Source organism: Alligator mississippiensis, chromosome 3 (genome assembly GCF_030867095.1).
Source record: "Alligator mississippiensis isolate rAllMis1 chromosome 3, rAllMis1, whole genome shotgun sequence".
NCBI lineage: Eukaryota > Metazoa > Chordata > Crocodylia > Alligatoridae > Alligator > Alligator mississippiensis.
Window position 1 is genome coordinate 1,529,653 of NC_081826.1, and position 23,632 is coordinate 1,553,284.

Here is a 23,632-nt window from a genome sequence, read left to right on the forward strand (position 1 = left end):
AGAGGAGGGGAGTCCGCCAGATCTAGCCGCGCCCCCTAGTGGGAGGGGGAGGAGCAAGGGGCGGGGCTGGAGTGTGACGCAGCCGGGCCGGGCGCTGGGGCTGCGCTCACGTGGGGTGTGAGGGGCAGGGCCGGGACGCGGGGGTGCTCTGCCCACGTGGGGTGTGGGGCCGGGCTAGGACACTGCGGGGCTGCGCCCACGTGGGGTGGGGGTGCTGCGCTGACATGGGCTGGGGGGTCTTTCCCAGGACACTGGGGTGCTGCACCCACGGGGGCTCTGGGGGTGCTGGGCTGGGACACTGCGGAGTTGCGCCCACGTGGGCTCCGGGGACGCGGGCCAGGACACGGGTGCTGCACCCATGTGGGCACTGGGGTGCTGAGCCCACGTGGGCCCTGTGGGGTTGGGACACGGGTGCTGTGCCCACGGGGGCTGGGGGGGCCGGGCCGGGACACGGGAGCTGTGCCCACGTGGGCTGGGGGGGCCGGGCCGGGACACTGGAGAGCTGTGCCCACGGGGGCTGGGGGGCCGGGCATGACACGGGTGCTGTGCCCACGGGGGCTCTCGGATGCCGGTCCCGGACGCCCGGGGTTTCAGTGGTGGACTGTTGTGTAACCGCCGTGAGACGGGATTTCAGGGGCAAAGTAGCTCCGACTGGATCTCCCCATGCAGCCCCCACGCGCCTCTGGACCCCCCGCCCAGCCCTGGGGCCCTTCACCCCTGCCCTGCCCTGCCCTGCCCTGCCCTGCCCCTTTCTTCCGTGTCCCTGCTGGGCGCTGCGTGTCTGTCTGCTCCACACTCGTGGCCCACAGCCCCCCGCATCCTGCCCCCCGGCTCCAAGCCCCCCACAGCCCCCCACACCTCCACCGACAACCCCCCGCCCCCCTCCGCACGCACACACTTCAAAAATAGCACCTCATGATTTACAGGTCGATCTATTTTTTAAGTTTGTCTCATGATCTCTGGCACGGCGGGGTTGGCAGTACTGGCTCTGTGCCCACGTGGGCTCTGGGGGTTGGGCCCGGACGCCCGGGTTCTCCACGACAGCGTTGAGTGAAAACTCTTCATTCTCCTCGGTCGCAGGACGTGCAGCCGGTGCCCCCGCCCGTCCCCGTCCCTGTCCCTGTGCCGCGAGCCGGGCAGGACAGTGCCCACAGGGGCCGGGCGGGAGAGAGGTGTCAGGGCGGTGCTGCCACTTGCAGTGGAATAAATTAAATAAATACAGCAGGTCCCATATGCTCCGTGCACACGTGCGTGCATGCACACACATGTGCGTGTTGTCCCCTGGGTCCTGCGACGGCTCCCAGCTTGCCCGTGGCCACCACGTGGCCGTGCCGCCCCCTGCTGCCCCCGCGGGGGCTCAGAGCGTGATGTTTTCCTCGTAGAGCGAGAGCAGCAGCAGCACGGCCCAGCCGCCCACGAGCCCCACGTTGTGCAGCACGAACAGCAGCCAGGGCCGCTCGTCCTGCACGTTCATCATGGCTGGCACCTGCGAAGGGGTAGAGAGGCGTGAGAGCTGCCCCTCGCTCCCAACCTGCAGCCCCTGCCCCCCAGCCCTGCTGGTGCCCCTCACTTCCAACCCACGTCCCCTTTCCCCCCAAGCCCTGCCAGTGCCTCTCCCGACCCATGGCCTCTTCCCTGTCCTGGGCTCTCGGCTCTAAGCAGCACCCCAGGACTGAGGCTCTGTCCCTCCCCGCTGAGCCCTGGGAGCCGGGCCGCTGCTCACCATGTCACACAGGGCCACGTAGAGGAAGAGCCCGGTGGCCACGGTGAAGATCCAGGCCTCGAACTCGGCACTGGCTGTGACCGAGAGCGCGATGTAGAGGCCCAGGAAGGCAGTGAGGGCGCTGCAGAAGTTCAGCAGCAGGGCCCGTTTCACGCTCAGCCCCGCGTGCAGCAGTGCCGCAAAGTCCCCTGCACGGGCGGGGACAGGAACAGGGTTAGGGTCAGGGCCTGGCTGTGCGGCACGGGGCTGGGCAGGGTCCCAGGGTTGGGGTCTCTCGGATGGCTGCCATGGGACTTGGCAGCATGCCCAGGTGGGCTCCTGGGCTGGGTCCCGTGGGGCTGGGCGGCGTCCCTGGGTGGGCTCCCTGAGCTGGGTCCCATGGGGCTGGGTGGCGTCCCTGGGTGGGCTCCTGGGCTGCTTCCCATAGGGATGGATGGTGTCCCCGGGTGGGCTTCTGGTCTGGGTCCCATGGGGCTGGGTGGCGTCCCTGGGTGGGCTCCTGGGCTGGGTCCCATAGGGATGGATGGTGTCCCCGGGTGGGCTCCTGGGCTGGGTCCCATAGGGATGGATGAAGCCCTTGACTGAGGCTGGGGTCTCTGGGTCTCTGTCCCCACCAGGCCCCAGGGTTTCTCCCTGGCCCCTTACCCAGCTCGTGGGGCAGCTCATGGCACACCACAGCCAGCGAGGTGGCCAGCCCGGTCTTCCAGGAGGTAGAGAAGGCGGCGCCCACGGCCAGCCCGTCCGCAAAGTTGTGGATGGCGTCGCCGATGGTGATCATGTAGGGGATCATGCGCAGCTCTGCAGGGCACCGGGGTGTCAGGGCAAGGCTGGGACGTGCTTGCCCCAGTGCCCCAGCAGCTCCGTCGTCCCCTGGGGCCTAGACCCATTGCACCAGGGGCTGGGCCTTGCAAATCGCTATGTCAGCAGCCTCCCCCGCAACAAATGTGTTGGTGCCTCTGTGCGCAAGCCTGTGTGTGTGTGTGCATGCGTGAGGGTGCATGTGTGGGCATAAGTGTACGTGTGTACATGTATGTGTATGTGCAGGAGGCAGATTACGTGCATGTATTTGTGTCCAGGTACATGTACACATGTGCAAGAACGCATGTGTGTACAAGCATGGATGTGCATGTGAACGCACGTGTGTGGGTGCACGCATGTCAGCGGGCACGCGTGACCCCGAGCTGCTGCCCTCCACTACCCGGGGCCCCCACTCACCCCGACTGTACTGTTCCTTGCTGGCCTTGCCCAGACAGGCCTCCTCCGCCCGCACCTACAGGATGGAAGCATGGACAGGTGTGACGCACAAGCTGGCTGCACACGTGTGTGCCACGCTCCAAACACCCTCTGGGCACAGGGGCATTGCCCCACGGCCAAACCCGAGGGGCCAAGTCCCAGGCAGGCATCACTGAATCCATGCCCCTCTATCCACGCCCCTGCTGGCCTGACCCTGGGAGGCTCAGACCATGTCCGTGGGGGCATGCCAGACTGGGGGGCAACCCGTGCCCCTGCTCCCACCCTCCAGGGCATTACCAGGTCGGTCTGCGAGGCGCCTCTGAGTTGCTTGCGCCGCCTCATCTCATCCTGGTAGAGCTGCAGCGACATGGCGTGGTCGCACGTGTGGCCCCCGGCCGACTCCTGCGTGCAACAAGCACCCATCACCCCTGCCCCGCGCCACCCCTGCTGTGCAGCCACCAGGGGGCCTGCGGGGCACAGGGGGCACCCCCTGCTGCACCCCACCCCACAGCACTGCGCCCCCTGCTGGACCCCCCAGCACAGCGGCCCCTGCTGCCCTGTGAGCCCCGAGTTGTAGGGCGAGCCCCCCCGCCCCCCGCCATGGCCCAGCCCCGCACCTGGTGCTCCGCCTGGACCAGGAAGCTGAAGAACTTCTCGAGCAGGAAGAAGGCGTAGATGCCGCCCAGCACGGCCAGCAGCTTCCAGGTGCTGCCTGCGACTGCCGCGCCGTGCTCGTGCCCGTGGCCATCGTCCGCATGCGAGTGCAGGCCCAGGAACTGCAAAGATGGGGCAGGGGCTGGCCTCAGCACCCCTTGCACACCTGATGTGTGCCATGCCCCTCCGTCACCCCCCCGGGCACATGCATCTGCCTTGCACGCGGGCCAAATGGCAGCAAACTTACGTGTACAGGCGTCCAATTGTGTGCACTCCTCCCCCCCCCATGCAGGCTCAGCCCACTTCACACGCTGCACACACACACACATGTACAGGCACACGCAGCCCTGGGTGCAGACAGGCAGCCACATACATGCGCACAGGCAAACAGATGCACCTTCTGCTGCTCTGCGCTCACCCTCAGTCCTGCCTTGCACACTGGGTGGCAGATCACATGCCCACGTGTACACATTCCCACAGCCATGTGCAAGCACACACACACCTACGCCTGCACATGTGCCATCCTACGCATACCCCTTCCCCAGCTAGCATGCACCATGCAGCCATGTGCATATACATGCAAGCATATGTACTGTCTCACACACATAACCCCTTCGCTAGCACGCACCACACAGCCACGTGCATACATACATACACATGTGCCTTCCCATACTCTACCCCCAATCCCTGGCACACAACACACAGTCATGTGTGTTTACATGTGTGCACACATGCCATCCCACACATACACCCCCCTTCCCCAGTACACACCACACAATCATGTGCCTAAACCTGTGCATATGTGCGCCATCCCATGCACCCCCTTCCCCAGCACACACCACACAACATATACATGCATACATACGTATCATCCCACACACACATACACCCCCCTCCTCCGGCACGCACCATGCAGCACGGTGCCTATACCTGCATGCACACGTGCCACCCCACGCCCGCCCCGCGCTCACCTGGGGCACGAGGTGCAGCAGCGCGTCGCCGGTGAGCGAGCCCACGGCCAGGCTGAGGAAGGTCTGGATGACGTACTGGTAGGTGCTGATGCAGGCCGTGCACAGCAGCACGCCGATGCCCATCAGGGCACAAAGGCAGATGACCAGCGTGGCCAGCGAGCCGTAGATGTACTCTGGGGACAGCGGGCGTCAGCCACGGGGGCTGCTCCTTCTCCCCTGCCCCTGCCCCTGCCCTGGTGGGGGGTCTCCTGCCTTGGCATCTGGCCGTGTGACCAGGGACATGCAGCAGCCCCCTAACTCAGGGGCCCAGAGCAGATCAGGCCACTAGAGGCTGGATCGGGGCCCGATCCCCACCCCCAACTCCCATGCCCGGGCTCCCTGCACTCACTCTCAGCCACGCTCAGGCGCCCGTCGCGGTTGCTGCCGGAGCCCGCGGGCAGGCCAGAGCAGGCCCCGCTCAGTTGCTGCTGGAGCAGAGCCGGGCTGAGCCGAGAGAAGTCCTGGCTGGAGATTCCCGTCTGTGCGTCCAAGCCGTAGACCTCCAGGAGGTCCTGGGCGCTCAGGCAGGCCTGGGGAACACAGCCGGGGTCAGCACCAGCTGGGCTGGGCACCGGGGCCCCGGGGTGGCTCCAGCCGGGCTGGGGAGGGCAGCGACCGCCCTGCTCACCGTGTCCCACACGTGGCTGCCGTTGTCCATGTGGTCCGGCTCCGTGGCGCTGAGCCGCAGCCACCCGGGTGCATGCGGCAGCCGGGGGTCCGTGTACTCGGCGTGGTCATGCCCTGTCTGAGCATCGTGATTGTGTCCCGCATGAGTGTCATGGTCGTGCCCCACATGAGCGTCGTGATCGTGCCCCGCATGAGTGTCATGGTCGTGCCCCTCATGAGCGTCGTGGTCGTGCCCCGCGTGAGCATCATGGTCGTGCCCCACGTGGCTGTGGTCCAGGCGGGCCTCGTGGTCCGTGTGGTTGTCGTGGGGGTGGTCGTGGTCCCCGTGCTGAGCTTCGGGCCCCAGCTTCAGCTGCTCCATCAGCGCGGCCAGGCCTGGTGCAAGCCCCGAGCTCATTACACACGGCCCCCACCTGCCTGGCACCCCGCTCCGTCCCACGGCCCCAAGCTGATAGCCTGGGAGTGCCCCTGACACCCCCCCCACCCTGCCACCCCCAACCCCACAGCCCTGCAGTGGTGGGGCCTGGCTCTCATGTGGACATGGGGGTGCCATTTCCGGTGCCCCCAGTTGTGCCGGCCAGTGCCCCTGACTCACCCTCCAATGTTAGGTTCCCCGACCCATTGCCGTAGCGCTGGAAGATGTAGTCCAGGAAGTAGCTGGGTGGGGGCAGCGCGTGGAGGCAGGTCCCCTTCAGCACGTGGTACCCGGCCACGGCCAGCACCCGCCCTGCCATGTTGCGCACCACCTGGGCCGAAAGCTTGGCGCTCTCTTCCAGGATGCGGGATGCGTCCACACACGGCTGGGGGAAGAGCAGCATGTGAGACCCCCCGCTTGAACCAGCCAGCCCCGGGGCCGCAGGGATGACTGCTCTCGGCTGCGGGGGTCTGGGGGCATCCTGTGCTGGGGACAGTGTTTGCTCCGTGACCCCCGGAGCCCATGAGCAAGGGGCAGGCTCTGGGCAATGCGACCTGCTGGGAACACAGCGGGAAAGGCGTGCACATCTATGCACACGCGTGAGCTAGCTGGACGCTGCCCAAAGCCCCCGTTGTCACCCTCCCCCCCGCCCCCACTGGCTCCGCATGGGGGTGTCCTCCCTCCCTTGGGGGCTGAGCAGCAAAGCCCCCGCCGGGGGCCACTGGCTGGCCCTGGGGGGCACGTGGGGCTGGGCAGGGCAACCAGAATGGGCAGGTCAGCTTCTCACCAGCAGGGGGCAGCACACGATATAGAGACACTCATGCACACACACATGGACATGCACATGTATGTGCATGTGCACTTGTACACTTGCAGGCATGCATGCATATACACATGCATATGTGTGTGCACACTAATATGCATACCCATATACACATATGCACGCTCACATGCAAGGACATATACACATGTGTGCACATATAAACACATGCATGCACGTGCAAATCTACACACACATGCATGCACACACATACACATGCACATATATGCATACATGTGTGCACGTCTGCACATGCGTGCATACACATGCAGACACAAACACAGTGCATGCATATACAAATATGCAAACATGCAAGGAAACATGCTTATACACACATGCACACACAAATCTATGCATGCAGGCACATATACATGCAAATGTATGCACATATATGTGCACATGCACGTGCAAGTGTGGACAGGCACCTGGACACATGCATACACATGCATGCACATACACACACATGCAAATATTCACACATATGCAAGCGCACAAACTTGTGCCTGCACACACACACACACATGCAGGAGCGCGGTCTCTCACCTCATGCGTGTCTTCGGGTCTGTAATTCCTCTGCACGCCCCGCAGCAGCTCCGCCACCTTCTCAGGCACCGGCCCTGCGGTGGGGTTCCCACTGGAGAAGGCGCTGAAGAAGGCCCTGACCTGGCCTGTCCAGCGGCCGTCCCGCAGGGCTGCGCAGGTCGCGGGAGGGTCCGTCAGGTACAGCAGTATGCTGGTACCCAGCCACGGGAGCTCCGAAGCCGTCAGGTTGGCGTTGTCCGTGGCCTTCTTGCCCACGAGCGCAAAGACATTCTGTGCGGAGAGGCACTGTAGGCAGAGGGCAGGTGTCACGGCACGGCACGGCACCAGCAGCTCCAGCCTGGGAGCACAGGGACTGCCGGAGGCCACATCTGCCCGTGGCTGCCATGGGGTGAGCACGGGGACACTCTGTCCCTAAGCAGCTCAACCCGGTGGTTGTGACCCCATGAAGCAGCAGGCACTTCCCCTCCCTGACCCCATCCCTCGCGCAGGGCTGGAGGCCGCGGCTCGCTCTGCGGTGGTTGAGCTGGGACAGCGGGTGCCAGGCCCTCCCGGGATGCTCACACCCTGCCCAAGCTGCTGGCATCCCTCATTTCTGTCCGGAGGCTGGGGCCTGGCATAGCTTAAGCCACGTCCAGGGCAGCACAGACCTGACCGCCACGTGGGCACAGGCTCCACGCATGGACAGTGCCCTATCCTGCACTCGTGCCCCCACCCTGTGCTGTGGCGATGCCCCGCGGGCAGTGATGGCTCCAGGGGCTGCCCCGGGGAAGAGGCACAGGGCAGGGTGTGACAGAGCCCATGGGTGAGGACAGTGGGGCCGGGAGATCTCAGCACTGTGGGCACACAGTTAGTGTGGGCGTGCACGCAGGGACGGCTGGCATGAATGCAGCGAAGCTTGTGGGATCTGCACAGAACTGCAGGACAGGGAGGGGGCAGTCCAGGCTGCCAGGCAGGGTACCAGGCCAGTTGGTCAATCATGCCAGCATCCTGGGCCTCAGTCCTGCCCTCGAGAGTGCATGGGACTGCCAAGACGTGCCCTCATGCCTCTCCAGCCTGTTCTTGCTGCTCCTCGCTGCCCAGTCTGGGCTGGCGTGGGGAGGCTGGCTCTCAGCACCCTTGGCTCCAGCTGGCAGGAGGACGGAGCAGAGAGCTCAGGCCCCCGGACTCAGCGTGAGGGGTTATCAGCCTCTGACTTTCTGGGTGCTGGAGCCAAGGGCACATGAGGCTGCACGGCTGGGGCTTCCCCATGCTTGTACCTCCGCTCCTCCAGTCCAGCGCAGGCCACGTGCCTACCGCGGGGGTGGTTGGGGTTTTCCAGGCCCCTCGGTTGAACTGATGCAATGGGAAAGCCCCCGGTGGGGGGAAGGGGCCGCGGGCAGGATGGAGATGCCGCAGCAGTAGTGGCCTTAGGGGAGGCAAACTCGGCGACTGCCCGGGGCCCCACACTTTAAGGGGCCCAAATGACACTGAATATGTGTATTATCCATATTGTATCCGGATACTGTCATTGCAGTTCCGTGCACAGGGCAATGTGAAAATGAAATAAAAAATGTCCGACTTGCTTATAGGTCATCAGAATTAAGCCCCTAAGGGCCCCCAAATGACTCGCAGCCCAGGGCCCCAGCAACGCTATGGCCACCTCTGCTACCAGTGCCGTCTCCTCGCCAAGGGGCTGGATGTCAGGGGAGCCCCGAAGGCAGCACTGCAGTGTCCCACACAGAGGCACACACCAGTGCTCGCACACTCACGCAGGCACGTGTGCACATGCACATTGCCTTGCATGCATACACACACACCTTGCATGCACACGCACACATGCATGCACACACATGCTCTTACATGCACACATATGCACGTGCGCATGCGCACAGATGTGTACTCATACATGCATACACACACCCATATATGTACATGCACATGCTCACACATGAATGCACAAATGTATACATACACACACATGCTTACGCACGTACATACCTATAGGGAGTCACACGCACACACACTCATGCTCAGACATACACATGTACATGCTCATATATGCACACACATTCTCATACACACACAACCTGATGCCTTCTATGATGAGGTGGCTCTGTGGATGTGGGGAGACCGGTGGATGTGATAAACCTTGATTTTACCAAGGCTTTTGATACAGTCTCCCACAGCATTATCGCAGGCAAGCTAAGGAAGTATGGGCTGGATGAATGGACTGTAAGGGGGGTAGAAAACTGGCTGGAGCATCAGGCTCAGAGGGCAGTAATCAATGGCTCCATGTCTAGTTGGCAGCTGGTCTCAAGTGCAGTGCCCTGGGGTCGGTCCTGGGGCTGGTTTTGTTCAATATCTTCATCAATGACCTGGAAAATGGCACAGAGTGCACCCTCAGCAAGTCTGCAGATGGCACCAAACTGGGGGTATAGCAGATACACTGGAGGGTCAGGCTAGGATTCAGAGAGACCGCGACACGTTGGAGGGTTGGGCCAGAAGAAATATCATGAGGTTCAACAAGGACACGTGCAAAGTCCTGCACTGAGGAGGAGCAATCCCCTGCACCAGGCAGGCTGGGGGCGACGGGCTGGGCAGCAGCTCTGCAGAAAAGGACCTGGGGGGACAGGGGACGAGAACCTGGACAGGAGCCAGCAGTGTGCCCTTGGTGCCAAGAAGTCTACCGGCATCCTGGGCTGCATCGGTAGGAGCGTTGCCAGCAGATCGAGGGCAGTGATTCTTCCCTCTCTTTGGCACTGGGGAGGCCACATCTGGAGTCCTGTGTCCAGCTGTGCCCTCCACTGCAGAAAGGCTGTGGACACACTGGAGAGAGTCCAGCGGAGGGCAATGGAAATGGTTGTGGGGCTGGGGGACAGGACTGGTGAGGAGAGGCTGGGGGAACTGGGCTGATTGAGTCTGCAGAAGAGAAGACGGAGGGGATTGAATAGCAGCCTTCACCTCCCTGCAGGGGGGCTGCAAAGAGGATGGAGCTGGGCTGGTCTCAGTGGGGGCAGACGACAGGACAAGGAGCAATGGGCTCAGGCTGCAGCAAGGGAAGTTGAGGTTGGATATTAGGAAAAATGCTCATGAGGAGAATGGCGAAGCACTGGAACAGGCTATCCGGAGAGGTGGTGGAGTCTCCATCCCTGGAGGTTTTTAAGACAAAGCCATGGCTGAGATGATGTAGCTGGGGCTGGTCCTGCTTTGAGGGGGTTGGACTAGAAGTGACCTCCTGAGCTCCCTTCACACCCTCGTTGTCTATGATTCTATGATTCTCTACACGTGCACACATGCTGAAAGGTCCACACACTCTTGCATGTTCTCATATGCACACTCATGCTCACACATGCCCACACATACTCATACACTGGTGGGACCCCAGGGCATCCGTCAGCCCTGTCTCATCCCCCCTGCCCCTGCGTCACAGTCTCTGACGGCAGCAGGTTTCCAGGCCGTGGGGCCTTGCAGATGCTGTGAACCCCTCCGGGCCCAGTGCTGCCCTTGACCCCTGGCTGGCAGAGTGGGGCTGCAGGAAATGCCTCCAGGGGGGCTGGAGGGGCCGTGCAGAGCCGTGACCCACAAGCAGGCAGCAGGGGTTGGGGGGCTCTCTGCTCAGCCCTGTACGGGGAGGGCAGCTGGGGACCCCTGCTGCCCCTCGGCCTGCATGGAGCCAGCCCAACCCTGTGGTGGCCCCGGCTCAGCTCTGCTGACGCACTTGGCGTCTCTCACCTGCCCCCACCTGCCTCCCAACCCTCCCTGCCTGCAGGGCAGACGGAAGGAGGCCAAACCAGTCTGCCTGGCCCCTGCTGCCGAACAACACAGCCCTGTGCGCTGGGGTGCACGTGCACGCCCTGGGCCCCCAGACTGCACTTGCACCTGGCCTGCGTACACAAACACACACTGAGCATATATCCGCTGTGCACTTCCATTAGGTATACCTATACCATGGACACATGCACTGGGCACATAGTACATGCACACCAGGCATACATACATGGTGCACATGCACTTGGCATACCGTACACACACACTGGGCATACCTACCCCAGCATACCTACTGCATATAGTGCACACGCACCCGGCACACACACACAGTGCACACACACTGGGCATACCTACTCTGTCCATACCTACTGCATACAGTGCACACACACCCGGCACACATACACAGCGCGCACACACTGGGCATACCTACCCCGTGCATACCTACTGCATACAGTGCACACACACCTGGCACACATACACAGGGCACACACACTGGTCATACCTACCCCGTGCATACCTACTGCATACAGTGCACACACACCCAGCACACATACACAGCGCGCACACACTGGGCATACCTACCCCATGCATACCTACTGCATACAGTGCACACATACCCAGCATGCATACACAGCGTGCACACACTGGGCATCTAGTGAACATGCACTGGGCATTTAGTACACACACCCCAGCATATATACCCCATGCACACATACAAGGGACATGTGTCCTGTGCACACCCACTGCATGCAGCGCACATGCAACAGGCATACTGGCACTGGGGACACACACTGGGAATAGAGCGCCCATAATTCACATGCCCCAGGCTTACAGGCATGGTGCACGCACACTGCATACGGTGCACACGTACCGAGCATGCCTGCACCGCGCGTGCACACTGAGCGTACCGTGGCATGCACACACATGCACACCAGGCACCCCGGGCACACCGTGCATGCACCCGGGGCGTAGAGCGCTCACGCCCGCCGTGCGGGCACACGCACCACGGGCTCCCGGGCTCAGTCCGCGCTGGAGTTTGGCCGGGCCGGGCCGGGCGCAGCCGGGGCGGGGGCGGGCGGCGGCCCTTACCTTTCCACACGGCCCGGCGGGGCAGTGCGCACGGGCCGCCGCGATATTTAACAGCTCGTCCAAGTCCGCGCGGCGCACGGAGCCTTCTCCCGACGGCAGCGCGGCCCCGGCCCCGGCCCCGGCCCGCGGCACCACGGCCAGCGCCAGCAGCAGCAGCAGCGCGGCCCGCGCCGGGGGGACCATGGCACCACCTGGGGATGGCGTCGAGCGGCGGCTCTCGGCGCAGGAGTCGGAGCCGGGCAGGGGCGAGATGGAGCGGGACGCGGGCGGGGGTCCCGGGGCAGGAGCCGGGCAGGGGCGCCGGGCGGCAGCCGGAGCCGGGCACCGGCGAGATGGAGCGGGAGCACGCGGGAGCGGGCCGCGGGGGGAGCCGGGCGGGGGTCCCGGGGCGGGAGCCGGGCAGGGGCGCCGGGCGGCAGCCGGAGCGGGGCAGGGGCGCAGGGAGCCGGGGCGCGGGGAGCCGGAGCCGGGCACCGGCGAGATGGAGCGGCAGCGGGAGCACGCGGGAGCGGGCCGCGGGGGGAGCCGGGCGGGGGTCCCGGGGCGGGAGCCGGGCGAGGGCGCGGGGGGCCGGGCAGGAGCCGGAGCGGGGCAGGGGAAGCTGGAGCCGGGCTGGAGCTCCGGGGCTCGGGGCTGGCGCTGCGCGGAGCAGGGCGGGGGTTTCTCCGCGCCGCGGTGTGAGGCTGCCGGGCCCAGGTCCCTCCCGCGGGGGCAGGGCCTGAGCGCAGCACGTGGCCGGGAGCGGGCCCGGCCTGGGGCGGGGGGGCACCCGGGGGGGTCGGTGCTGGGAAGAGCGCGCCGGACGTGAGTCAGGGCAGCGGGCAGCGGCGGACGGCTCTGCCCGCGAGCCCACGTCCGCGCGGCCCCGGGCAGGAAGGGGCAGCTGCGGGGCGGGGGCCACGGCTTCGCGGCTCCTGTGTCCGCGCCCGGCTGGCACCCCAGGACGGTGTTTGCCCCTCGGCAGCCCCCGCCCGGGCAGAGTGCGGCCTCCCCGCTCCCACCCCTCGTCCCCCCAGCCCAGGAGCCCCGGCAGAAAGGTCACCACGGGGCTGGGTCACAGGGGCACGGGGCGCCAGCTGGCGCCGGGAAGAGCTGGCCGGCCCGCGGCTGATAAGGAGCCCGGCCGTGTTTGCTCAGCTCAGGCAAAGAGGGACAGACGAGTGCCCTGGCCCCTCCGCAGCGCCCGAGCCGAGCTCCTCTCTCCCAGGCAGGATCCGGCCCCGGCCCCGGCCCCGGCCCCGGCCCCGGCCCCGGCCCCGGCCCCGGCCCCGGCCCCGGCCGCCCCGTGGACCCGCAGCAGCCGGCGGAGCGCCGGGCCCGGGGCCTGGCCCAGAGCTGGAGCCCGGGAGGTGCCGTCGCGTGCAAGGACTCACAGGCAGGTTGCACATGCACACAGGTGTGCACACACACAGGCACACCCGCACACGTGCCCCCGCGCACACTCGTCTGCATGCATACACACAAACGTGCACATGCAAGCGCACACATGCTCGCATGCACACACGACACACGTGCGCACGTGCACACACGGCACATGTGCATGCACATGCACACATGCACACACCAGCTCTCCCCTTGCCCCAGCCCCCCAGTCCTGCTGGGCGCAGGGGTCAGGAGCTCCCAGGCAAAGGGGGCAGCTCAGCCCTCCCCCCCCCACTGCCCTGGGGCAACCCCCAAAGAGCCCCCTGCAGGAGAGCACCCCCTGGTGGTTGCCCCTAGCACCACCTGCCCTGTACCACCCCACCAGGCTGCAGCTCTCTCCCCCTGCAGCTGCCCCCCAGCCTGCCCTTGGCTCCGGCTGGAGCTGAAGCCTTTGATCCTCTAGGGAACCTATCCTGAGTCACCCCCGGAGCTCCAGGCACTTTCTCATAGCCCGGCCCAGCTGTCTCCCTCACATCCTGCTTTTGTCTGGGTAGGACATTGCCCCTCCCCCCCGAGTGTACAAGGCACGCATATGCTTTTGCACACACACATGTGCAAGCACTGTAGACCAGGGCATGGGTGTGTGTAGGTGAGTGTGCAGGGAAGCCCATGCCGCATCCAGCTGTGGCCGGGAGCATGGGGCGAGCGCATCTGGGAACGGGCACAGTCGAGGCGGGGTACAGACGCATTGTGGTTGCCATGTGCAGGCGTCCACATGCTTGCGGCGGGGCGCAGCGCTGGCATGTGCGTGCATCGGCATGTCCTGTGTGTGGGGCAGCGCCTTTGGTAGCTGGGGGGCGGGGGCGGGCAACCGTGGCTTGTAACCCTTCACATGCTGGTTCCCTTCCCCCCCTTAAGCCTTTGGTTCCTCGGGGACTGCAGGGTGCCCATGCGGGGTGGGGGCTGGAGGCTGTGCCTGAGCCCTGGGGCTGGGGCTGTGTCTGTCCAAGGATCCCTGACTCCCAGGATGTGCTCTAACCACTACACCCCACTCCCTCCCCAGACCTGGGGCTGGAACCCAGGAATCCCAGTGCACAGGGCCTTCCTGCCCCCCCCCCCGCCAGCGGAGCCCACTCCTATCCCTGAACCAGGGAGAACCCCCCCCCCCCCCCCCCCGTGCTGCCCTGCCTCTGCTCAGCTCTGCCCGGTGCCACCCCCCAGCTCCGAGGCCGAGGGGCCCCAGGCCTCCACACGGGCTATTTGAGCGGGGATGACACAGCTGGCGGAGCCTGCGTGCACACCCGCTCACACACGCACACAAACACGCACAGCTATCAGGAAAGCGGGGGAGCTCCGGTGCCTGGGGAGTGAATCAACTTGACGACACCGGGGCCCACTTCCAGGGGCAGCGCGGTCTAGCAGTCACTGCCAGAGGGACTCCCCCTCCCGGCTCCTCCCGGAACTTGGCACATGCCCAGGCTGGCTTCCTGTACACAGTGTGTGCCCCCCACAACCTCCAGTGTTAAAGGGGCAGCTCCTGTGTGTCCAGACCCAGTCTGCATTGATGTGTGTGCACACCCCTCCCACGTATGTCTGCGCACACACCCACGCATACACACATGCCACCCCCGGACATGCCGCCCTCACACACACACACACCCACCCACACATGCAGACACACCAACACACCCACACATATGCATGTACACCCCCCCAACACACATCCTATGACCCCAGCTGATTTCCTGCCCCTGGGGCAGGGGGCTGGACCCGGTGATCTTCCGAGGGCCCTTCCAGCGCGAATGTCTACGAAATCTATAAAATCTACAAAACATGCATGTGCACACACACACGCACGCACATTCTTACACATGCATGCACATCCCTGTCCCCTTACACATGTATACATACACACACACATGCATGAACCCCCCGACATGTACTTGCACCCCCCAACACACACACATGCACACGCGCACACACACACACTCAGTGTTGTTGCTAGGCACAAGCTTTGAGTCTGAACCTGCCCCTGCAGCATCTCTGGGCTGGACCTTCATTAAGCCCCCGGACTCCTGGGCTCTCTTCCCCGCTTGGCCAGAGCGTCCCCCTGGCTGGCCTGGGGAAAGCCTTGGGCTCCTGTGGCAGGGCCTGAGAGGCATGAGTCCCCACCAGGCACCCAGCAGGCAGGGCAGGGGCCGGGCAAAGCCAGGCCAGACCTGGCGCTGTGCCGGGGAACGTCAATGCCGCGCCCGGGGCAGGGGGCCGCGTCCTTGGAGCCTGCAATGCCTTGCGCTCCCAAACAGCACCATAAACGGGCCCGATTGACACCTGCGTGACACTGCCCTCTGTGCCACGCTGTCCTCAGGTGCTCTCAGCCCCAGCTGAACCTCAGCCCTGGCATCGGCGGTCCCTGTGCCATGCCAGGCGCCCTGCCAGCCCGGCTGCCCTTCGCTCGGGCCCGTTCATCAGCAGGGGACTTTCCTCCGGGCTGATAGGGAGGCTCGTAAACCCGCTGGCGCTGCCATGGCTTTGGCACTGAGGGCATGGACCCCACTCCAGAGCCTGCTGCTGAGACGTTTAGCCCCTTAAATCAGGAGTTGGGGTCAGGGCCATGCAGGTCTCCTGGAGGGGACTGGGCTGGGGGAGCCCCGTGCCCTCACTGCAGAGCCCAGCAGGGTCTGGGCACTGCCCGTCCAAGGCTATGTGACCCGGGGTCGGTGCAATGGTCTAGCACGTGGCACCAGGTGCAAGGGGGGCTGGAGCAGCTGAGCCCGGCCTGGAGCTGGGGGCACCGGGGGAGTTGAGCTGGGAGATGTCATTGCCCCGGTTGGGGGTGGCAGCGGTATCCTGCCTGGGCTGTGCCCCCCCGGGGGGCTGGGTCCAGACCCCACAGCCCACCCAGCCCCAATTTGCAACCAAGTCCTGGTGGTGCTGGTGGCCGGGGCTGGGCCCGAGGGGTCCCTGCCTGCTCAGGGTCTTGCACCCCTGCCCTGGCAGGGACAGCCCTAGACACCCCCATTGCCAGACAGCTGGGAAGGAAAGCATGGCAGTCAGGCCCAGTGGCCTAATGGATAAGGCATCAGCCTCCGGAGCTGGGGATTGTGGGTTCAAGTCCCACCTGGGTCGACCAGCTGCTGTCTTTTTTTCCCTTTTATTTCCATGCATTACATGGGAGGCTGGCAGCCGGGGGCACGGGCCGGGTTTGCCCAGCACCGGGCCCGGGGCAGCCAGCTCCCCGCAGCATATCCAGGGGGGCCTCGCGCCTCTCGAGCCCCTGCCCTGAGCATCCCTTAGACCCGTGGGGCCGTGCCCAGCAGAGCAGCAGCGGCGATGACCCTGAAGCCTAATGATGACCCAGTGGGCTCCTTCCCTCCAGACTGAGCCTGCCTGCTCCAGCGGGGCCCAGGCCAGCTTGGGACAGGCACTCCCAGGCCTGGCCCCATCGCTGGCAATGATTAAAGAAGTGCTGAGTCCTCCTGGGGCAGCTTTATGGCCTGCTATAAACCCCTGTTGAGATAAGCCAGGGCAGGGCGAGGTTGGGGCAGGACTGGAGCGCGCCGGTTCCCTGCCCCAGGGTGGCTGGACGTCCCCGCTGGCTGCTGGCAGCTCTGCCGGGCCCAGCCCATGTGGGCGGCTCGCCCCTTGCTCGGGACATTGTGACCCAGTTGGCATCGCCCTGTGGGTCACAAACCTGCCAGTCACCAGCCGAAGCTGACCCTGGTGTCACGGCCTGCAATGTGGCTCCGTGGCCGAGCCAGCAGCAATCCAGGGAGCGGGTGTGGGAGCCCCCCGGGTGCAACCCCTGGTCTGTTGGGGGGTGAAGGCAGGGCTGGGGGGAGTCTTCCTGCTTGGGGGGGTTGTGGGGCTCCTGGGCTCAGCCCCTGGGGATGCTGGTGCTGGGGCAGGACCGGCAGCACCAGCTGGTGCTCCATGCACGATGCGTGGGGCACAGCCGTGGTGAGGGACGCTGCCTGCTCCAGGGGACAGGTCCAGAGCTGGGACAGGGACAGCCGTGCCGGCTCCGCGGAGGTGCCTGTTGTCCATGGGCAGTCAGGCGGTGCACATGCTGCAGCCAGCCCGGAGCTGGGCAGGATGTGGCTGGGGCCGAGGGAGTCCTCGACCTGGGGGGACTCGTCCCTGGTCTCCCCCCGAGTTGGTGGAGCCAGACCAGGCCAGGGGAAGGGGCTGGAGGGAATGACCCTCTGCCCCTCCTGCCTTGTTGCCCCTGAGCTAAGCCAGGTGGGGAAACTGAGGCAGGGGAAGGGGTGCATGCCAAGCCGGGCAGCGAGGCAGCAGCAGCAGAAGTGCCCCCCCACCGCATGCTGGAGCAAAGCAGACAGACAAGCCAGGGGGTAGACATGGGACAGGGAAGTAAGGGGGGAGGCAGAAGAGCTGCCCTCAGCTCCTCCCTTCCCTGGTACATGCCCCCTGTGCAGACACCAAGCAGCCCCGGGGCAGGGACAGACTGCGGGTGGGGGCTGGGGACTGCCAGAGGCCTGGGCCGGTGCACGGTGCTGTACGATGAGCTCAGCACCAGCTTCGCCCCTTGCTCTCCACTTGTGGGTGCCGCCCCCCCAACCCCTTATGCAAGAGGGGAGCGGAGCGCTGGCATGTCCCCAGGTATGTCCCCGTCCCGGCCCCGCTATCCAGGGGTCACTCGGTTCACACGGAGCCAAAAGCTGTGCCGGGCTGGTTTCCGCTGCTGCAGCAGGGTGCAACACAGGCACTCGTGTGCTGCATACATGCGTGTGCCTGTGAGCATGAGACCAGCGTGTGCGTGTCCTAGTTCCCCCTCTGCTCCTCAGCAGGAAGGAGGCTGTCTTTCTTCTCCAGGGCTGTGCAATGCAGGGGCGGTGTGGGGTGACGACAACAGACCCTCTGTGCCAGCCTTTTCCAGGCTTTACAGGCAGTGCCTGGCACCTGCCCAGCCCAGGTGCTTCCTGCTGGCACCCATCCTGGGACAGGGCTGGGGGGAGCTGCTCCAGGCCTCTTTTCCTGATGGAAAATCCCCCCTCCTGTCTAGCCACAGGCGCCGGCACAGGGCAGCGAGTGGCAGAGCTGCCGCGCTCCGCGTGGTGATGAAGGGGGGACCCATGGGTGGAAGTTGCAGGAAAGGTGGTTTATCTTGGGGAGCAGGAGACTTCTTCGCTGTGGGGGGAAGCGGGGGACCCTCCGTCACTGATGAGGTTGAAGTCGGTTGCTTATTCCCAGTTCCTTATTCCTGGTTCCCTATTCCTTATTCCCAGTTCTTTATTCCTTATTCCCAGTTCTTTATTCCCAGTTCTTTATTCCTTATTCCCGGTTCCTTCTTCAAAGCTAATCTAGACCCAATAAAAACGTGTTATTAATGAATTACACGCCCTAAAGAGGGAGAATTTCATTAGCTATGCATATGTATTGATTACTATGTAAAATAATATCCCACATCAAGTACAGAGCCCTAAATGAAGGTCAGATGAGGATGGGATTATGGGGCAAAATACTTCTTGGGGCACCCCAATTTTCCTGTTGATGCCACTGGGGGACTGTCCCAAAGACCGCTGACTCCAGTCCTGCCTGGCCAAAGCACGGTTTGGCCGTGCCAGGCTGCCAATTGACAGCACGCCAGCCACTGCGCTAAATACATGGACCTGAATAAGGAACTGGATTTTGGGCTGGGATTATAGCTAGAAATCCTTCTCGGGCCACCCCATAACACATCTCCGTGGCACCGGGGGACTCTCCTGGACATCTCTGACCAGAAACTTGCCTGGTGCAAAGCACAGTTTGGCCGTGCCAGGCTGACGACTGACAGCCCCCCATTCCCACTGCCCTAAGTGCATAGGCTTGAATAAGGCAGGCATGGTTCTTTGGGTGAATCTGATATCTTTTATTAGACCAACTTAAATAGCGGGGAAAAAATTTTGTAAGCGAGCTTTCAGGTTTAAAAACCCTTTGTCGGGCTGAGGAAGTTTCTGCAGTCAGTGCGTGCTCTTCCTGGATGGGATGAAAAGTAAAGCAGGCCGAGGCTGGGCGGGTCTGCACGCGAGACGGGCAGGCAGAGAAGATGTAGATTGAGGAGTCGATGGGTGAGAGACCGGCTGGGGGGAGAGAAGGGGGATGAAGAGTGGAGAGGTACCTGGGGAGTCAGGTGTCAGGCAGGTTGTAGTATGTCATCAATCCAATGTCTATGTTTAGTCCATGATTTTTAGTATCCCAGCCCAAAATCCAGTTCCTTATTCAGTCCCATGTACTTAGCACAGTGTCTGGGGGGTGGTGTCAGTCGGCAGCCTGGCGTGGCTAAACTGCGTTTTAGGCCGGGCAAGTCTCTGGTCAGAGATGTCCTGGAGCGTCCCCTGGTGCCACAGAGGCATGGCATGTGGTGGCCCAAGAAGGATTTCTAGCTATAATCCCAACCCCAAATCCAGTTCCTTATTCGGGTCCAGATACTTAGCACAGTGGCAAGGGTGGCGTCAGCTGGCAGCCTGGCATGGCCAAACCGCGCTTTGTGCCGGGCAGGACCGTGGTCAGGGGTCTTTCATAGATTTCATAGATTTCATAGACATTCGGGCTGGAAGGGACCTGGAGGATCGTCGAGTCCAGCCCCCGCCCCAGGGCGGGAAGTCAGCTGGGGTCATAGGATCCCAGCAAGATAAACGTCCCAATGTGTCTTGAAGGCGTTCAAAGTGGGTGCCTGAACCACCTCCGGCGGCAGGCTATTCCAGACCTCGGGGGCTCGGACAGTGAAGAAGTTCTTTCTTATGTCCAGCCTGAAACGGCCGCGGTGGAGTTTGTGACTGTTTGACCTTGTCATCCCTTGGGGTGCTCTGGTGAACAAACGTTCCCCCAGATACTGGTGATCACCCCTGATAAACTTGTAGGTGGCCACCAGATCACCCCTGAGCCTGCGCTTTTCCAGGCTAAAGAGCGCCAGGGCTCTCAGCCTGTCGTCGTAAGGTCTGTTTTCCTGACCTCTGATCATGCGCGTGGCTCTCCTCTGCACTCTCTCAAGCTTCTCCGCATCCTTTTTGAATTGTGGAGCCCAAAACTGGACGCAGTACTGCAGCTGCGGCCTCACCAAGGCCGAGTACAAGGGGAGAATGACGTCCCGGGATTTGCTTGAGAAGCATCTATGGATGCAAGCCAGCGTTTTGGTCGCTTTACTAGCCGCAGCATCGCACTGCAGGCTCATGTTCATCTTGTGGTCAGTGATGACCCCCGAGTCTCTTTCTTCCATAGTACTAGCCAGCGTACCACTGCCGAGCCTATAAGGATGCTGCAGGGTTTTCCTCCCAACATGGAGAACCTTGCATTTTTCGGTGTTAAACACCATCAGGGTCTCATCGGCCCATTTGCTGAGCTTGTCCAGGTCAGCCTGGATCACCCTCCTGCCCTCAGGTGTGGACACTTTACCCCAAAGTTTGGTGTTGTCGGTAAACCTGGCCAGTCCACTTCTGACTCCAATGTCCGCATCATTAATGAAGATGTTAAAAAGTAAGGGCCCTAGGACAGAGCCTTGGGGGACCCCACCGGTCACAGCACACCAAAGCAATTGGCTCCCGTTGAGCACCACCATCCGGGTCTGACCACGGAGCCAAATCCCCAGCCTGCAGATCGTGGTGAGGTTAAGGCCGCAGTTAGCCAGTTTAGCCAAGAGGTGATTGTGTCAGTCCCAATGCGCACCAAGGCGGGCAGGAGTGCTAAGAAGCCCCCTTGGCTCAGTAGAGGCATCCAGGGATGCCCGAGGGCAAAAAAGGAGTCGTACAAACAGTGGAAGCAAGGGGCTATCACCGAGGAGGATCACACCTCCGTTGCTCGGGACTGCAGGGAGGCGGCTAGGATGGCCAAGGCAGAGATGGAGCCAGGGCTGGCGACCAGAATTAGGGATAACAAAAGGTCCTTTTTCAAATACAAAGGGAGTAAGAAGAAGGCACCGGGTAACGTGGGGCCCCTGCAGGACAGGCTCGGCAACCTGGTGACTGCGGCAAAGGAGAAAGTTGACCTCTTTAACGAGTTCTTTGCCTCTATATCCCTGAGCAGGGACTGGGACGTCCCCCCGACACTAGGATTGCAGGCGGGCCCAGGGGAGGCACTGCCGTGCCTAGGGCCAGGGATGACCGAGTTAATGACCTTTTGGAGGGGCTGGACGTGTTTAAATCAGCAGGTCTGGATGCTCTTCACCCAAGGGTGCAGAGGGAATTGGTGGGGGTCATAGCGGGGTCCCTGGCACGGCTTTATGAGCACTCATGGGGCTCTGGCCAGGTACCAGAGGATTGGAAAAGGGCCAATGTGGTCCCCATTTACAAGAAGGGGAGAAAGGAGGACCCAGCAATTATAGACCAGTCAGTCTTACCTCGGTCCTTGGGAAGACCTTTGAGAAAATTATCCAGGAGCACATCTACACAGGCCCAGCACGGGAGGTAATGCTCAGGGGCAACCAGCATGGGTTCATTGAGGGCAGGTCCTGCCTGCCCAACCTGGTCTCTTTTTAAGATCAGGTCACAAAGTCCCTGGATGAGGGTGTCGAGGTGGATGTCATCTTCCTGGACTTTAAGAAGGCCTTTCACATGGTTTCCAACACATCCTTTAAAAAAACCTAGGCGACTGCAGCATCAATACCTACACGGTCAGATGGGTCGCTACCTGGCTGGAGGGCCGCACCCAGGAAGGGAACTCCCTCCTTGTCAACACGGCGCAGAAAGGGATCTTAGAGTCATTGTTGATCGTGGCAAAATCTGCATATGTAAATAAGATATGTAAAACAGTGTCCCATGGGCAGGGGGTCTTCAAGAGGAGGCTGGACAGATATTTGGCTGGGGTGATATGACCCCGGCGCCCCTCCCTGGGCTCCCTGGGCTCCAGGGTACCCATTTCCTCCTGCCCTCCTGCCTGCCACCTCCCTCATCCCACCGCTTCATCCCATCAGAGAACCGGTGAAGCTGGGTTAGCAGCTGACCGCAGTCAGGGCCAGGAGTCTGCAGCTGCTTCAGGGGCGAGCCAGACCCTGCTCATGGGACACTGATTGACATATCTCATTTACATATGCAGATTTTTGCCAGGATTAAGGGATTTTCCTTTATCCACCCCCTCCACTCGCTGCATCCATTGCTGCTCATGCTGTGGGGATCTATCAGCCAGATCCTGCAGGTGCGCTACCACGCGTTAGCTGTCTTGCAATCTCTATATAGGGACTATGCGCTGACCACTAAAAGGCCACAGAAACCTGCAGAGGAAGGAGGGTGGCTGCTTCCTATGCAAAGCAAGCTGGTTGCTCCACCATCAGGTCTGATGAGGCCAGATGCTTGGCGTATTGCTTGGGGGAATACTCATTAGGTATTATTAGGAGGGTGGGAGCAGCTGTGCTTGCAAAGGATGAGAAGAAAAGTGGGTCGGAGGGGTAGTAGCTTTAGGCCACAGTGTAACTGCATCGGGTAGGGGCTGCAGGCCACAGCATGGGCACGTGGGGCAGGGGGTGTGGGCCACGGCGTGACTATCTTCACTGATCCATTGCAAGAAGGGGGGAAATCCCCAGCTTGGGGGCTCAGTGCTGGAGCCTGCAGACCCCAAAGCCGGGCAGCGATCCAATAAGGCAGCCCAGAGAAAGCAGCAACGAGGGCAGGTGAAAATAATGACTGGTTCATAGAGCTGGGAAGTAATGGGATCCCTGGGAGGAAGCACCGGGAGCCGGAAGAACAGGAACAGGCTTGCAGAGCACGTCAACCGGGCGTGTTGCACAACGTGGCCCGCAGCCACCAGCCACAGAGCATTGGGGGGGGTGGGATCCATCTTGCTGGGGTCCAGGGCACCACAGCACTGGCAGGGACAGACAGGACCAAAGCCAGACAAAAACTGAGCAGGGGCCTAGGCATCGAAAGAGCTTTAAAACTCAGCCCGTAGCTTCATCCATGCTGCAGCTCAGGGATCGTCAAGCCGGGGTGTGAAGAGACCCTGCTACAGGGTCCTCCCCGCTCCTCCATAGTGCTGTTAGGCTGTCTCCTCTGAAAGCTTCTGCCTTTCTGTACATATTAGTCTCTAAGGTGCTTCAGTGTCTGGCTTCTTCCAAGTAATGACTTGCATGATAAGCCCAAGGATTTCCAGTAGGCATCCAGAGAGTCACGCACATCCTGCCCGCCGGGGGCTGGCTGAGCTCTTTGCAACAGAAGAATGAGCTCTCTGCTAGCTTCTCTTGCGGAGGCTGAAAAGGTCCAGTTTCTCTAGTCTCTCCTCGTAGGGCTTGGTCTGCAGGCCCTTGACCATACGAGTGGCCCTTCTCTGGACCCTCTCCAGGTTATCCGCATCCTTCTTGAAGTGTGGCGCCCAGAATTGCACGCAGTACTCCAACTGCGGTCTGACCAGTGCCCGATAGAGGGGAAGTATCACCTCCCTGGACCTATTCGTCATGCATCTGCTGATGCACGATAAAGTGC

General features: G+C 62.5%; 1 protein-coding gene and 1 non-coding gene across 2 annotated transcripts; one reads left to right on the forward strand and one right to left on the reverse strand.

Annotated features, from left to right (window-relative positions):
• Positions 1–916: 916 nt before the first annotated feature.
• On the reverse strand, positions 917–13,782 carry SLC39A4 (solute carrier family 39 member 4). Its single transcript, XM_059723461.1, has 13 exons — positions 13,757–13,782; positions 11,862–12,864; positions 7,026–7,310; positions 5,843–6,047; positions 5,249–5,622; positions 4,970–5,150; positions 4,582–4,754; positions 3,574–3,732; positions 3,254–3,358; positions 2,939–2,993; positions 2,369–2,521; positions 1,724–1,911; positions 917–1,486 (listed from the first exon to the last, which is right to left on the reverse strand). The coding sequence occupies exons 1-13, from the start codon at positions 13,780–13,782 to the stop codon at positions 1,358–1,360; spliced, it is 3,036 nt and encodes a 1,011-aa protein (XP_059579444.1). The 3' UTR covers positions 917–1,357.
• Positions 13,783–16,279: 2,497 nt separating this feature from the next.
• Positions 16,280–16,352, forward strand: TRNAR-CCG (transfer RNA arginine (anticodon CCG)). The gene has a single exon. It is a non-coding gene; the product is annotated as a tRNA-Arg (tRNA).
• Positions 16,353–23,632: the final 7,280 nt, after the last annotated feature.

Excerpts from the sequence above, each read along its gene's own strand:
- SLC39A4 (XM_059723461.1), bottom strand. The coding sequence starts at position 13,782 with ATGTCCTACCCAGACAAAAGCAGGAT. Across the intron at positions 3,733-4,581 it reads TGCTGCACCTCGTGCCCCAG|TTCCTGGGCCTGCACTCGCA; the intron begins GTGAGCGCGGGG and ends CCATCTTTGCAG. Across the intron at positions 3,359-3,573 it reads TGGTCCAGGCGGAGCACCAG|GAGTCGGCCGGGGGCCACAC; the intron begins GTGCGGGGCTGG and ends TGTTGCACGCAG.